General features: G+C 39.8%; 1 protein-coding gene across 4 annotated transcripts in view; it reads left to right on the plus strand.

The window, feature by feature from the left end:
* Positions 1 to 17,783, plus strand: part of PIBF1 (progesterone immunomodulatory binding factor 1) — a 238,717-nt gene that overhangs the window by 210,198 nt on the left and 10,736 nt on the right. For 3 of the 4 annotated variants that reach the window (XM_050766982.1, XM_050766981.1, XM_050766983.1), the window contains one exon: positions 10,541 to 10,714. In XM_050766982.1, the coding sequence (XP_050622939.1) occupies positions 10,541 to 10,714 (174 nt within the window). Of the gene's footprint in view, positions 1 to 10,540; positions 10,715 to 17,783 lie in introns of those variants that run through there. The other variant, XM_050766984.1, reaches the window with a different exon arrangement.

Raw genomic sequence — 17,783 nt, forward strand, 5'->3', positions numbered from 1 at the left:
AGGCTGTAGATAACAGCAGTTTGCAGTTGCAGATGTTAATACTCTTCTACAGTTTGCCGTACAAAATCTGTTTTGTCCTTTATTTGGAGTATAGTGGTATTGCATTCAAAGTAACTTTAAAAAAAAATACATTAAATTTGCTTTAATAATAGTTTAAAATTCTTGTTGAGCACTTAGAGTATAGAATGGATGATTTTGAATTAAAGTTATATTTTCTTTTAAACTATTTTTAATTGTGTTAAATAGGATAATGATATTTTGCTATTTTAAAAAATATTTATCTGTTAAGAATTCCCACTGAAGTATTTACAAGTGAAATTATCTGAGGCCAGGCACGGTGGTTCACACCTCTAATCCCAGCATTTTGGGAGGCTGAGGCGGGCAGATTGCTTGAGGTCAGGAGTTCAAGACCAACCTGGCCAACATGGTGAAACCCTGTCTCTACTAAAAATACAAAAAGTAACCAGAAGTGGTGGCACACCCTTGTAATCCCAGCTACTCGGGAGGCTGAGGCAGGAGAATCGCTTGAACCCAGGAGGGGAAGGTTGCACTGAGCGGAGATCATGCCACTGCACTCCAGCCTGGGTGACAGAGTGAGTCTCCATCTCAAAAAAAAAAGAAAAAAGAAAAGAAAAAGAAAAATTATCTGAGATCTAGAATATGTGTACGTATATATCGGGGGAAAATCTGGTAAGGAAATAGATAAAACAGTGTTGACAAAACATCATGGTAGTTCCTCAAACAATTAAACATAGAGTTACATACATATAACCCAGCAGCACTACACCCAGGTATGTACACAAATGAAATTAAAATGTATCCACACAAAAATTTACACACAAAACTTTTCACTGTTTCAAAATGTGTCAGTGTTTATGAGTGCAACATTATTCATAGTAACCAAAAAGTGGAAATAACCCAAATGTCCTTCAGCTGATGAGTAAACAAAACTTGGTATATCCATGCAGTGGAATATGATTTTGCCATAGAAGGAAGGAAGGATAGATGTTACAACATGGATGAACTTTAAAAACATTATACTAAGTGAAAGAAGCCAGTCACAAAAAAAAACAGACAGTATATGATTCCATTCATGTGAACTGTCTAGAACTGGGAATTCTACAAGGACAAAAAGTAGATTGATTAGTGACAGCTTAGGGCTAGAGTGGTGGGGGCATGGCATGATAGAAGCATATGGTTAAAGCAATCAGAGTTTCTTGGGTTTTGGTTTGTTTTTGTTTTTGTTTTTTTGAGATGATGGAAATGTTTTAAAATTGTGGTAATTGTTGCATGTGTCCGTGAATATACTAAAAACTATTGAATTATACACTTCAAGTGGATTAACCGTGTGGTATGTGAATTATATCTCAGGAACACTATTTTAGAAAAGAAAATATTGACAAAATGTTGATCATTGAAGTTGGGCAGTGGAAACTGGGGACTCAGTATTCTGTCCCCTCCATTTTTGTGTCATTGAAAATTTCCATCATAAAATGCTTTATTAAAAAAATACGCAGCCAAGCACAGTGGCTTATGCCTGTAATCCCAGCACTTTGGGAGGCTGATACAGGTGGATCACTCGGGGTCAAGAGTTCAAAATCAGCCTGGCCAACATGGTGAAACCTCGTGTACACTAAAAATATGAAAATTAGCTGGGCGTGGTGGCACACACCTGTAGTCCCAGCTACTCTGGAGGCTGAGGCAGGAGAATCATTTGAACCCAGGAGACAGAGGTTGCAGTGAGCAGAGATTGCACCACTGCATTCCAGCCTGGGCAACCAAGCAAGACTCCTTCTCAAAAAAAAAAAAAAAAAAAGGGCCAGGCGCAGTAGCTTACACCTGTAATCACAGCATTTTGGGAGGCCGAGGCAGGTGGATCACCTGAGACCAGGAGTTCGAACCAGCCTGGCCAACATGGTGAAACCCTGTCTACTAAAAATACGAAAATTAGCCAGGCGTGGTGGCGTGCACCTGTAGTCCCAGCTACTCGGGAGGCTGAGGCAGGAGAATCGCTTGAACCTGGGAGGCAGAGGTTGCAGTGAGCCAAGATCGTGCCACTACACTCCAGCCTGAGTGACAGAGCGAGACTCCACCTCAAAATAAAATAAAATAAAATAAAATAAACCCTTTTAAATGAAGTTTAAAGCCGGGCACAGTGGCTCACACCTGTAATACCAGCACTTTGGAAGGCCAGGGTGGGTGGATTACCCAAGGTCAAGAGTTTGAGACCAGCCTGGCCAACATGGTAAAACCCCGTCAGTACTGAAAACACAAAAATTAGCCGGGTGTGGTGGCACATGCCTGTAATCCCAGCTACTCAGGAGACTGAGGCAGGAGAATCGTTTGAACCTGGGAGATGGAGGTTGCAGTGAGCCAAGATCATGCCACTGCACTTCAGCCTGAGCAACAGAGCAAGACTCCGTCTCAAATAAATAAATAAATAAATACATATATAATATCCAAAATATATATGTATTTGGTTTAAAACAAGGCTGGTTTTACCTTGTGTTACTTCAAGAGAGATGCACAGAGTTATATGACTTACTAGTCACGATGCATTTTTATTCCTATATGAAAGCATTTCCATTTAACCTCCAGTGGAGCACATAGTTTGCATTATGCTTGTCAAAGTTATTTTCATCCAGAAATGCTATCTATGTGTCCCCTTGCCTACATCTTTGCAGAGTTTACAACTTTCAGCAATTTATTGGCATCAACTATGCAGTACTGTTAAGCAGCTGCTGTACAGCTAAGCTGTTTGAATATGCTACCACTTATGCAAATAGTTAAATATCCAAGATACATGCTTTTGGATTCAAAAGAACAGTGTATTTCTCTCATAGAGATTGTTTATGCAATCATCATCATCATAATCTGGAAATTTCACAAGAACATTCTTGCCCTTAACTCTTCAGTTTGAAAAGTAATTATTACACTGCAACATAGTTTTTGATATTTAGTTTTCTTTTAGTTTTATTTCAAGTTTCAATTGTATAATCAAATGCAGTTCTTCATTTGTTAATGTTAATGAATAGTTCGTTCATTCATATAGTAATAGTAACTTTATTATGTATTTGATATACTAGAATTATAACATGTACTGTTAATTTTCTGAAAGTTAGTATAAAAGCATATCAGATTTTATCAGACTACATTATAGAATAGTATTGAAATGTTTCAGCTGGCCAGATTTGGTAGCTCATGCCTGTAATCCCAGCACTTTGGGAGGCTGAGGCAGGTGGATTACTTGAGTCCAGGAATTCAAGACCAGCCTGGGCGACGACCCCCATCTCAATTTTTTTTTCTTTTCTTTGAGATGGAGTCTCACTCTGTCACCCAGGATGGAGTGCAGTGGCACGATCTCGGCTCACTGCAACCTCTGCCTCCCGGGTTCACGCCATTCTCCTGCCTCAGCCTCCCGAATAGCTGGGACTACAGGTGCCCGCCATCTCGCCAGGCTGATTTTTTGTATTTTTAGTAGAGAGGGGGTTTCACCATGTTAGCCAGGATGGTCTCGATTTCCTGACCTCGTGATCCACCCGCCTCAGCCTCCCGAAGTGCTGGGATTACAGGCATCAGCCACCGCGTCCAGCCCCCCATCTCAATTTTTTTAAAACTGTCTCAGCTGGGCACAATGGCTCACACTTTTAATCCCAGAGCTTTAGTAAGGCCTAGATGGGAAAATAGCTTAAGCTCGGGAGTTCGAGGCTGCAGTGAGCTACAATCGCACCACTGCAGTCCAGCCTGGGCACCAGAGTGAGACCCTCTCTCAATCAATCAATCAATGTCTTAAACAAGTGGTAAAAGGAAAAGAGGATTGAGGCAAGGCACTTTTACAGTTTTTGAATTTTACAATGAACAAGTAATATTTCTATAAATTTAAAACAGAATTTTAAAAATATTTTGAAGATAACTTTCTAAATTAATGAAGCACCTGCCAGGCATAGGCTAGAATTGCCAGAATGAAACAAGGCTCTAGATTAGAACACTGCATTTTGTCATTTTGAGAAGGGAGCTTACTTTCTGCCCGAGAACCTTTGGGTAAATCCTGCTACACAAATGATCGCATCCATGTACACAGAGATTGTACTCAACAGTGTCATTAAGATGAATAGCCCCACTTTGGGAGGCCGAGGCAGGCAGATGACTTGCAATCACAAGTTTGAGACCAGCCTACGCAACATGGTGAAACCCCATCTCCACAAAAATAAAAAATAAATTAGCCAGGCATGGTGGCGCATGCCTGTAGTTCCAGCTGCTAAGGAGGCTGAGATGGGAGGATTGCTTGAGACTGGGAGGCAGAGGTTGCAGTAAGCCGAAATCGCACCATTGCACTCCAGCCTGGGTGATAGAGCCAGACTTTGTCTCAGGAAAAAAAAAAAGCCATACAGCAGAGAGAAAGCATGTGACCTGGTCCTTTATTCATAAATGGGATCACACAACCAAAAACTATCAGAAACTGGAGAAAAAGCATAGAAGGAAAAAAATAGCAATAAACAGATAAACTGCCCCCCTTTCCCAGAGGGAAAAACAAATTCTGGATCAGAAAAGAACTTCCAAATTATTATAATTAATTTATTCAGAAATATTTGGAAAAGTAGTATTTCCGTAATATAAAATACAGTGGGCCAGATACAGTGCCTCATACCTGTAATCCCCACATTTTGAGAGGCCAAGGCAAGTGGATTGCTTGAGTTCAGCCTGGGCAACATGGCAAAACCCCGTTTCTACAAAAAAAAAATACAAAAATAATTAGCCGGTCATGGTTGGTGCATGCCTGTAGTCCCAGCTACTCAGGAGGCTAAAGTGGGAGGATCACTTGAGCCCAGGAGGCAGAGGTTGCTGTGAGCCAAGATTGTGCCACTGCACTCCAGCCTGGGCAACAGAGCAAAACCCGTCTCCAAAAAATAAAAATAAAAAAAGTTGGTGATATTTTGAAAAATCATGAAAATCCAAATCATGAAATAAAGTATAAGTAAAAATGCCAATAGAGGGATATAGGAAAAGTTAAGAAACCCTCCAAAAACTTAGAAAAGCGTAAAAAGATGGAAAGCCAAGGGACATAGAAGATTCTCGCAAGAAAGAAATTACCTACAAGGAAATAAAGAATCAGTATGGCATCAGAGTTTTCAGAAATTTGATTTTAGAAGACAGAGCAGTAATACCATGAAAGTACAACACTTCTTTTACAGCACCAGCGCCCTCTCAGAACATTAATAAATTGTATGCCATCAAATAACAAACAGAATGAGGGAGGAAGGAGTTCAAGACTAGCCTGGGTAACAAAGTCTCTATAGAAAGTTAAAAAGTTAGCTGGGGACAGTGGCAGGTGCCTGTGGTGCCAGCGGCTCAGAAGGCTGAAGCAGTAGGATCCCTTGAGCCCTGGAGTGAAGGCACTGCAGTGAGCCATATTTGTGCCTGAGCAACAGAGCAAGACCCTGTCTCAACAAAAAGAAAGAAAGGGAGGTAGAAGCCGGAGGCGGAGAAGGGAGAGAAAGAGAGGGAAGTGCAAGAAATAATGGAACTTGCCAAAGTGTACAATAAAAAGAAATTTAAGTCTTAAAAGCAGTCAGTACAGAATTGATCTCAGCAAACAACACGATTAAGAGGCTAGATAATATTAGGTAATAAGGAAAAAGGCATACATTGTTTCTATCAATGAGAAAACAAAAGGGCAGAAACTCTGAAAAGAGGAGAAAAAAAAAGTTGAAGTACAAATAGGAACCTAAATCAATGGCATGACTTTTGAGCAGTAAAGTATAAGAAAAAGAATCCAGTCGAACTTAGTACTTAAAACATTCTGCTTTGAGCATCACAGTTTCCTTTTCTGTAGTCACATTCTCTGCAGTAAGCAATATTTACAAATAATGAGACGATGCTACAAATAAACCCACAGACCAATCAGAAAAATGATAATTATAGAAGAGGAAAGTAGAATCAAAAGGTAGGGGAATGAGACGCCAAACTCAAATGCAAACAGTGAGAGCGGAATCTGAAATAGGAGATGAAGCCAATGCCCAGAAGCCAGACACAGGATAAGAACCAAACCAAGTTAGAAGCAAAGCAGAGAGCTTCAAACTGATTTCATCTTACCAAAGGATTTCTCTTCATAGTAACAGAAATATTTTCTAATTATTGCTCGTTATGTTTGTTTATTTCCTGTTTGCTTTGTCAGTTTGTGAATTGGGATCTCATGAATAATGATCATTTCATTGTTAATAGTAACATCAATTAGGATAGGACAATTTACGTCAAAAAAGGTCAGTGTAAGACATATTCAAATATTTTCATGGCTATGAACACTTAATATAATAAAGAAGTTCTTGCGGCCAGGTGCGGTGGCCCACACCTATAATCCCAGCATTTTGGGAGGCCAAGGTGGGTGGATCATGAGGTCAGGAGTTCAAGACCAGCCTGGCCAAGATGGTGAAACCCCATCTCTACTAAAAATACAAAAAATTAGCCGGGCGTGGTAGTGGGCACCTGTAATCCCAGCTACTCGGAAGACTGAAGCAGAGAATTGCTTAAACCCGGGAGGCAGAGGTTTCAGTGAGCCGAGATCACACCACTGCACTCCAACCTGGGCGACAGAACAAGACTCCATCTCAAAAAAAAAAAAAAGTTCTTTCTAATTTTTCCCTTTAGCATGATCCCACGCCTATCTCCAGTAATATAGCCAGAAAAATGCCTCAGTCATTAAAGAGAAAAACACTAAAATAGTGTGGCATGGGTGCATAAATAGACAGACCGTGGAAACAGAGTTTTAAAGTCCATGAATAAATAATATACTTATGGCAGTTTAGTACCTTATTTGGCATTCAGTACCTGATGTTGTTATAGGAGAGCCATCTTGAGGGGACAGTTGTTGGATTCATATGTTTCACCATAAGCCAGGATAAACTTTAAACAGATCAAAGATCTATATGTTTGAGAAAGAAAAGAGGTCGGGTGCAGTGGCTCATGCCTGTAATCCCAGCACTTTGGGAGGCCGAGGCGGGTGGATCATGAGGTCTGGCGTTCAAGACCAGCCTGGCCAAGATGGTGAAACCCCGTCTCTATTAAAAAGACAAAAATTAGCCGGGCAGGGTGATAGGCACTTGTAATCCCAGCTACTCTGGAGGCTGAGGCAGAGAGTTGCTTGAACCCGGGAAGCAGAGGTTGCAGTGAGCTGAGATCTTGCCACTGCACTCCAGCCTGGGCAACAGATTGAGACTCCATCTCAAGAAAAAGAAAAGAAAAGAAAAACCATAAAAGTAACTTAAGAAAATATAGGAAGAAAACGTGGAGAAGACCATAGAAGAAAAGATTGACATATTCTGCTACATCACAATCAAATGTTCTTCATAACAAAAAAAGGGGAAGGGAGTCATAAACAAAGTCAAGTAAGAGATAAACTGGAAAAATTGACACTCATATTAAAGACAAAGGGCTAATTTCCCTAACATATAAAGAGCTCCTTGAAAGGTATAAGAAAATGACTCCTGTAATCCCAGCGCTTTGGGAGGCCAAGGCGGGCGGATCACAAGGTCAGGAGATCGAGACCACGGTGAAACCCCGTCTCTACTAAAAATACAAAAAATTAGCCGGGCGCGGTGACGGGCGCCTGTAGTCCCAGCTACTCAGGAGGCTGAGGCAGGAGAATGGCATGAACCCGGGAGGCAGAGCTTGCAGTGAGCCGAGATCGCGCCACTGCACTCCAGCCTGGGCGACAGAGTGAGACTCCGTCTCAAAAAAAAAAAAAAAAAAAAAAAAATGACCACTCAGTAGAAAAATGGGCCAAAGTGATCAACTGAAAAAAAAAAAAAAACTGCTTAACTTCGCTGTAGAAGGAATGCAAAATAAACATACCCAAACACTTACCAGACTGGCAAAAATCCTAAAAGGTAACAGAAGCTTACATTTTATCAATTATAAAACTAAAGCTCATTGAATTAAATTAGGCAGCCTAAGTTTAACCAATAATAGTGTCAAGAATAGATGTGTCATTTGCTAATAGCTTCGTACTAAAATAGTACCACTACATGTGCTTGGCCAGGTGCAGTGGCTCATGTCTATAATCCCAGCACTTTGGGAGGCCAAGGCTGGAGAATCACTTGAGGCCAGGAGTGAGAGACCAGCCTGAACAACATAGTAAGACCTCATCTCTACCAAAAATTTAAAAATTAGCTGGGTGTGGTGGCATGCGCCTGTAGTCCTAGCTACTCAGGAGGCTGAAGCAGTATGATAGCTTGAATGAACTGTAATCACACCATAGCACTCTAGCATGGACATCAGAGCAAGACCCTGTCTCTAAAAAAAAAGAAATTAAAGTGGGATTTTCTTTGTTCAAATTTACCATAGATATAAATTGGATCATTATGTAAGCCAAACATAATAAAATTGAAAATGTGTTCTAAATGTTATTTTGGTACCCACTCTAGCTGTGTTATCCTAATAAGAATTTTACAGAATTTTGCTGCTTTTAAAGTGTTCTCTGCCTGGATTTCAGAAACTGCTAATATTTTTTGTATAGTCACTTTAATAAAAGTGGTACTGTGACAACACCCCAAACCGGGGTGATCTTAGGTAAAGCAAAGATGTGAATTTCCCTTCTAATCTCCTAACCAACATCAGGGATGGTTTGTTTACTGTAACTGCTTCTATACCAACAACAGAGGGAAGCCAAAGAGAAACAGAATTATGGCCTCCTCTAGGACACTTGGGGGCCAAAACCCTCTGCTTACCACACTCTGGATTCCTTCCTTTTCTCCCTCCTTACCTGGCCCTTCCTCCCTGCCTCCCCCAACAAGTATGAGAGACTAAACTCCCCTTTACCTTATTTATCTGTAGAATACTGCTAGATTGTTTTGGAGGGGATTTTTGCTGTTATTTTATCTTCATGCCAAAGATACAAAAGTTATGGCTAATAAAGAGATGTTCTTTCAGATAGAAAGTTTTTCTTTTCATAGGCTTTCCCTTCTACTTATCTTGGTAAGTAGAATAGGAGCTGAAATCTACCATAACACCATACCCATCTGACATCAAATCAATAATTATATACTTCACCGTAGAGGAGCATATAAATGAAACAACATAATCTAGAAAGCAAAAAGAGCCCCCAAATGGCCCAAATAATCATATATCAGATTGGCAATGTCTGCAGGTATAGGCATTCTCATGTACATTGGCCAAGCCAGGCCCACTACTACAGAAGGGAGAAAGGATTCTGGCACCGTTTCTTCTGACACCTGTCGTGGCCCTAAAATCTATTAAGGTTATATGGCTTAAACTCAGCAACACTGCTTTAAGATACCCACTCAAGTTAGATGGTTCTAAATAGAACTAATGACAGCCAGAGGAGAAAAGCCTGTAGGAACTTGCTCCAACACAGAGCTGGTGTCTATAAACAGATTAGTAGAAGAGAGCAGAACATGGTTCTATCACCATAACTTTTGTGTTTTGACATGAAGATACAATAAAATAAGAGGAAAAAATTACCTGTTACATAGCCTACCACTGTTCTGTTCTGATAAATAAAGATAAAGGAGAGTTTAGCCTGCCATCTCTCCATTTACTTTTATATGATGTATCAATTTAGTAATTAATCATAAATACCCACTAACTAGTGTTATATACTAAAGATTTGTCTATGGATATGAAAGACAGATACACTTGGGAGAAAGAACGGGTGAAAATTTTGATCTCTTCAGAAAGTTCATCACAATTAATGCTTAGTTCAAAGGGCAGCTGCAACCAACCCCACTTATCATTTGTAAAAGGATAAGGGATAATACAACTAAAGAAATCCTGAATCTGTATTAAACTTAGTGTTCAACTGCTGACTAGTAGCCAAGATTGGATTCTTTTTCTCTACCATCTTTATATAAGACTTCAAAGGAAATGGGACAGTTTAAAAGAAAGAAGAGAACAAGTTAAATGCTTAAATGATCTACTCAGTAAATATATATAGAACATCTACAGTGGAAGGTAACTATGGCAGTGGTTCCCAAATTTGTCTATTAGAATCACTTGAGATCTTCAAAAATTCCAAAATACAAAAAAATTAGCCGGGCGTGTTGGCGTGCGCCTGTAGTCCCAGCTGTTCAGGCACTGAGGCAGGAGGATGGCTTGAGCCCGGGAGGTAGAGGCTGCAGTGAGCTGAGACCATGCCACTGCAGTCCAGCCTAGGTGACAGTGAGATCCTATCTTAAAAAAAAAAAAAAAATCCAAAGCCCAGGCCACACTCCGCAGCAGTTATCTCACCACCTCTGGGGTTGGGACACAGTCATCACTGGCAATATTTGAAGCTCCACAGGTGATTCCAGTGTGCAGAAAAACATGGAAACCACTGGACTATAGAATGTTGTAATTGTCAGTTATCATATTAAATGAGTATTAATTATTATAAGATTCATGTGCATGATCGTAATTACTATTTTATTTTCACAATTTATGTGTGTAGTATAATTATTTCTTCTACTTAAAAGTATTTTAATATTATTATTAGTCTGCTTGCTAAAAATCACACTTGCTACTTTCTTCTGTTTTCATATATCAACAGGAATTGGCAGCAATGAAACAGATTCTCGTTACGATGCATAGTAAACATTCTGAGAACAGCTTACTTCTCACTAAAACAGTATCAAAAAATGTGACAGAAAATCAGAAATCAAAGACTTTGAATGTGCCTAAAGAGCATGAAGACAATATATTTACACCTAAACCAACACTCTTTGTAAGTACAATTTTTAAAACTCATAATTTTAATATTCCTGATTCTTACTAAATGTATTTTACTTAATTTTTTCCTTTCACATTTATGAAGTGAATAGATTCCACAAATATGTTTTATGAAAAGGCCTTGAAGGATTTGCATTAATCCATTTTCTGAATGTGTATATTACCTATCTTATAGATGATAGTATATTTTGCTCTAATTCCTCATAAAGTGTGAAATCAATTAACTGAAATGCATTGTTAGCTAAAAATGTATGTGCACAGAAATTAAAGAAAAAGAAATAAGAAAAAATTGGATTAAAAGCAGGTAAAATACCATAAATATGTACAGTTATGTGCCAATTTTTAAAAATAGAGAAAATAAATTAGGAAATATTGAAAACTATATATTTTAACAAATAATAAGAATCAAGATTAAAAGGCAAGAGAATTAAAATAGGAGTAACATTATTAAATATTCCGTTTTACTTCAAATGATTTCTCAATCATGCTTTCATTTCTGAGGAGAAACATGATTTATATCTGCTAAACATGGAGACTCAAAACCAGAAAGATTTTCTCTGTGATATTTTGATTCAGTGAGTCCCCAGAATCTTCATTTTTTTTAACTCCCGAGATGAGTATAATAATCAGTCAAATATGAGAACTTCTGATCTCAGTCATTTTATTATACGTGCAGATAATGCTACTCAAGATTAATAGGATGAAAGAGTTTTTTAGTGATTATATAATTCAACCTCCCCTTTTTAAAAAATGAAAGTTACAGTTTAGATCAAATAAGGGACAATTGGGCAGGCGTGGTGGCTCACACCTCTAATCCCAGCACTTTGGGAAGTCGAAGTGGGAGGATCACCTGAGGTCAGGAGTTCAAGACCAGGCTGGCCAACATAGTGAAACCCTGTCTCTACTAAAAATACAAAAAGTACCTGGGTGTAGTAGCACATACCTGTAGTCCCAGCTACTTGGAAGACTGAGGCAGGAGAATCGTAGGTGCGGTGGCACCACTGCACTCCCCGCCTGAGCAACAGAGTGAAACTCCACCTCAAAAAATAAAATAGGGACAATTATTTAAGGATACGTGTGGCAGTAATGAAGACTAAGCTGACAGGCGGGAGAAAACAGGATGGTTCAGTTAACTAGCTTGGACACAAGGTGGCTGAGTCCATGCATCTTTTCCTCTGGAGTACATCAGCTTCTCTTTGTTTCTCCCCTAGTTTCTGCTTACTCATATTTTCCACTTCCTCATTAACTTGCTCACAGCCCTTTGTCTTGAAATAGGTTTCTGTACATCCTTTCTGCATCTACTCTCTTATAATGTAGTTCTCCCTGTATTTTCCAAGGCTAAAAATCTAATTGCCATAGCTCATTCTTGTTGGGTGATACCCCTTTTTGGCAAGACTTCCTAAGGTTATTACCCAGCCTACAGAATGGCTGCCCTTAATGGTGAGCAGGAGTCACACAGTTCCAAATACAGCTGCTGAGGACTGTTTATTAAGGGCTATGGCTAGGCAAGTTTTGCTCAGAAAGTGGGCAGAGATTATGGCAGACATTATGCTGTATCTATTATAATCTATAGGAAGAAAGCAGATTGAATACATACACATTAATAGGAAATAGGGTCAGATGAAAACCACAAGATACAGCTGAATACTTAAAGCCTGTCAGCACTCTCTGATCTGCCTTTCTGATCCTGCTCTGCTCCAGGCAGTGGCACTATTCCTTCTGACCCTGACCTTCTACATTTCTGGCTTTAGCTTAGTAACCTGATTGTGATTTCCTGGAATACCAGCTATAATCAGTACATGAGTAACAATAAGATTTCCCCAGTACCTCCAGATAAGGTTATAGAGTGGTGATAAAATTAAGAAGATTCAATATTAGTTGGGTAGTTCTTCCTTCCTTATTTTTGCTTATCTGGATTTTTTATTTTATTCTACAATAAAATTCTTTTTAAATAATAATTAGGGAAATTTTTTTCAAAAGAGGTACAAGCTCAGCTATGTCCTAATGAAAACTAAGAGGTAATGCTATAAACAAGTCAAATCAAGACTATAAGCTAATGCAGACTTAGTAATGTGAACCGACTAGGTAACCTGGGGCAAATCATTACATGTTCCAAGTGTGTTCTTATCTATAAAATTAAGTGAGAGGTTATAATGAAAAGAGTTCTGGACTCCTTTTATTCTAGCATGCTATGATTCTCTTCAGGCATCATTTGTAGTTATTCTTTTGAATATTTTCAATTTTCCTTAAGAATACTTTTTTATATTTTCTCTGAACTTATTGATAAGGAATTTACCATGCCAATATTTGAAGTAAGAGCTAATCATTTTATAATCTCATGGTTTTATACCTAAAATGAAAACATTTCTAAATCCAGATCCTTTGGCTGAAAGTACTTACTGTAGGTATTTCCCCCTGATATTAAATTCAGTGATGGATGGGTGGATGGATGAGCGTTTCCATATGCATTGGCAGTATGAGGCGAGCCACACAAAACTACCATTAACTGGGCAATGGAGTGGGAACAGTGCTATTATGTAGAGGAGGAGAAATAAGAGCCTGACATTTTTTTTTTTTTTTTTTTTTTTTTTTTTTTTTTTTTTTTGACACTTAGGTCTTCCTCTGAAGATTTTGTTTGTTTGTTTTTGAGATGGAGTCTGTCACTCTGTTGCCCAGGCTGAAGTGCAGTGGCGCAATCTCAGCTTACTGCAACCTCCACCTCCCAGGTTCAAGCGATTCTCCTGCCTCAGCCTCCTGCAGGTTACAGGCGTGTGCCACCACGCCAGGCTGATTTTTGTGTTTTTAGTAGAGGCAAGATTTCACCATGTTGGTCAGGCTGGTCTTGAACTCCTGACCTCATGATCTGCTGACATCGGCCTCCCAAAGTGTTGGGATTACAGGTATGAGCCACCACACCTGACAAGACATTTTTTTAATGTGCTTTTTTGTATGTATACAAATGTTTTACAGTGTACATGTGATATTTATATATGAAGGCAACCTCAAAAGTTCCTTTTTTAGAAGAACTCTGGCCTTTGAAATGACACATGTGGCAGAATTGTTGTTCAGGCACTTAGTGTACCAACAAAAACTAATTGAACCACAGAATGTAAGTACCTTAAGGACAGAAACTGTATTCCTTTTGTTTTGCATAGCAGCTGAACAAAGCAGATACTCAATAAATATTTGCTGAGGAGAATAAAAAGCAGTTATTTGTCTCCCCAGTTTAGTTATGTTCTTAGCTGTTACAACTCTAAACTGGGTGTGGAACTTTAATGTTAAAGTGAACTACAGGGAGAATGAAAGCTTCGCCTCCAATGACTCTAGTTAGTGCTACTTCTGCCACAGGCAGCTTCAGTCTTCTTTATTCAGAAACACCCAGTTCATTCCCACTCATCACCTACTTTCTCTCTTAAGGTAGCTTTTTGCTGTGCTATCCCTTTTTTCCCAGCCTCACTTATCTCTTTCTTAGAAAAACCTAGAGCTATTCTAATCTGATTTAGAACAACTTTCCTCCTTCCTTCCTGAGCAGTATGGGACTCTTTTGCTGCTTTTCTGCTGCCATCCCATTCGGAAAATAGAATTTATATTCAGGATTCACATCGTGGTCATTATTTTCTCAAAACCTTATTTAAAATACAGATACTAGCAACTCTGCTTTTAGTCTTTTCACCAAGTAGATTGTAAGCGTTAAAACAAAAAAAGAGCTTGAGAGCATTGGCTCACACCTGTAATCCCAGCACTTTGAGAGGCTGAGGCAGACAGATCAGCTGACGTCAGGAGTTCGAGACCAGCCTGGCCAACATACTGAAACCCCGTCTCTACTAAAAATACCAAAATTATCGAGGCGGGCGGATCACAAGTTCAGGAGATCAAGACCACGGTGAAACCCCGTCTCTACTAAAAATACAAAAAATTAGCCGGGCGCGGTGGCGGGTGCCTGTAGTCCCAGCTACTCAGGAGGCTGAGGCAGGAGAATGGTGTGAACCCGGGAGGCGGAGCTTGCAGTGAGCCGAGATCGCGCCACTGCACTCCAGCCTGGGCGACAGAGTGAGACTCCGTCTCAAAAAAAAAAAAAAAAAAAAAACCAAAATTATCCAGGTGTGGTGGTGCATGCCTGTAGTCCCAGCTACCTGGGAGGCTGAGACAGGAGAATCGTTTGGACCTGGGAGGTGGAGGTTGCAGTGAGCCGAGATCATTCCTCCACACTCCAGCTTGGATGACAGAGCAAGACTCTGTCTTAAACAAACAAACAAAAAAAGCCTTAGACTCTAAGTAGGGTAGCAAACAGTACGACTCTGCAGCTCCAGTGTATAGTGTGTGAAGTGTCTGATTTCTGGTGAGTTTATGATGTAGTTCAGGCCTTGATTTGTATTTATCTCGTTGGCTAGCATATGTTGGATAGACAGATTAAGTTTATATAATTGATATATAAGTGGTTATATGAACGACATGATTCCATAGAAGTGGTTTGGAAAGCTACATGTCATCTGGAAAGAAAATTTTTTTTTTTTTTGAGACGGACTCTCACGCTGTCGCCCAAGCTAGAGGGCAGTGGCACAGTCTTGGCTCACTGCAACCTCTGCCTCCTGGGTTCAAGTAGTTCTCCTGCCTCAGCCTCCTGAGTAGTTGGGATTACAGGAACATGCCACCATGCCCGCTAATTTTTTTTTTTTTTTTTTTTTTTTTTTTTTTAGAGATGGGGTTTTACCATGTTGGCCAGGCTGGTCTCCAAACTCCTGACCTCAGATGATCCACCCACCTCAGCCTCCCAAACTGCTGGATTACAGATGTGAGCCACCACACCCTACCTGGAAGGAAAATTAGTGTAGTCAATTCAAGAAGTGTTTACTGACTTGACTATATGCAAGAGCCTGTGATGATGATTAAGATAGCATCAGCATACAGGATCAAACTTATTAAACAATAACATAAGGCAAAATCAGTTAGCCTACTTTTTTTGTTTTGTTTTTGGGACAGGGTCTTGCTGTGTCACCCAGGCTGGAGTGCAGTGGCATGAACACGGCTAACTGCAGCCTCAACCTCCCAGGCTCAAGTGATCCTCCCAACTCAGCCTCCCAAATAGCTGAGACCACATGTGCACACCACCACACCAAGCTAAATTTTTTTATTTTTTGTAGAGACAGGATCTCACTGCATTGCTCCGGCTGGTCTTGAACTCCTGGGCTCAAGCAATCCTCCCATCATAGCTATAATCTCAAAGTGCTGGGATTATAGCCATGAGCCACTGCACCTGACCTGGGTATCCTACTTTAACGGAAATACAGATTGCTATGAAAATTCAAAGAAAGAATAGACACTGGTTTTGGAGGACTCTAGGTTGCCCTGTCAGAAAGGAAGTATTTGAGCTTGGCTTAAAAGAATGCATGGATTTTGACAAGTGAAGATCAGCGTTATTTAGAAATTCCAAGAGCAAAGAAAATATTTTATTGGCCAGGCATGGTGGCTTACGCCTGTAATCCCAACACTTTGGGAGGCGGAGGTGGGCTGCTCACCTGAGGTCAGGAGTTCAAGACTATCCTGGCCAACGTGGTGAAACCCCATCTCTACTAAAAATACAAAAATTAGCCAGGTGTGGTGGCAGGCACGCGTAATCCCAGCTACTCAGGAGGCTGAGACAGGTGAATCGCTTGAACCCAGGAGGCGGAGGTTGCAGTGAGCTGATATTGTGCCACTGCACTCCAGCCTGGGTGACAGAATGAGATTCTGTCTCAAAAAAAAAAAAAAAAAAAAAAAAAGAAAAGAAAAAGAAAAGAAAATATGGTCTTCACAAAATATTTTCTAACTTGTGCTCCTTTTTAGTTGTTGAAGAATAGGATGTCTAATATGTCTTTTCTATATCTAGACTTTATTCCTTTCTGACTATATTCTTACGTCTGACTTTAGCCAATTCACTATCTATTCATCCTTTCCCTTAGTACAAAGGGAAATAAAAGTAGATAGGTTATACCTAGTCACATTAATAGAGACAGAAAGTAGAATGGTGGTTGCCAGGAGCTAGGGGGTATGGGAATTTATTGTTTAACAAGTAGAGAGTTTCAGTCAAGCAAGATGAAAAGAGTTCTATGGATGGATAGTAGTGATCGTTGCATCATAATGTGAATGTATGTAATACCACTGATCTGTACATTTAAAAATCGTTGGCTGGGCATGGTGGCTCACACCTGTAATCCCAGCACTTTGGGAGGCCGAGGTGGGTGGATCAGGAGTTCGAGACCAGCCTGACCAACATGGAGAAACCCCGTCTCTACTAAAAGTACAAAAATTAGCCAGGCATGGTAGCGCATGCCTGTAATCCCAGCTACTCGGGAGGCTGAGGCAGGAGAATCGCTTGAACCCAGGAGGGGGAGGTTGCAATGAGCCGATACCGCACCACTGCACTCCAACCTGGACAACAAGAGTGAAACTCCATCTCAAAGAAAAATAAAAATAAATAAAAATAGTTAAAGTAATCAATGTTATGTTGTATGTATTTTACCAGAATCTTCTTTTTAAAAACGTTTTAAAGCCTGGGCAAAAACTTTTGTGAGACCCTGCCTCTACAAAAAAAAAAAAAATGTTTTTTAAATTAGCCAGGCATGGTGGTATGTGCCTGTGGTGCTAAGCTACTTGGGAGTCTGAGGCAGGAGGATCACATGAGCCCAGTGAGCCATGTTCACGGCACTGCCCTCAGGCCTGGGTGACAGAGCAAGACCCTGTCTCAAAATAAAATATATAAAATGATGAAATATAATATAAAATAAAAAATAAACTGAAAATTTTAATTTAATTTAAAAGTTGTAAGTAGATAGGTTATAAAAATAGTTTTTCTCATTTGTTCATGAGGGAAAGTTTATAATTTTATCAAAAATGGAATGTAGCAGTTATTTATAAGATAGTAATATAATGAGTATAATTGGTTGTTTTTTTGTTGTTTTTTTTTTTTTTTTTTTTTTTTTTTTTGAGACGGAGTCTTGCTCTGTAGCCCGGGCTGGAGTGCAGTGGCCGGATCTCAGCTCACTGCAAGCTCCGCCTCCCGGGTTTAGGCCATTCTCCTGCCTCAG

Source organism: Macaca thibetana, chromosome 17 (assembly GCF_024542745.1).
Source record: "Macaca thibetana thibetana isolate TM-01 chromosome 17, ASM2454274v1, whole genome shotgun sequence".
NCBI lineage: Eukaryota > Metazoa > Chordata > Mammalia > Primates > Cercopithecidae > Macaca > Macaca thibetana.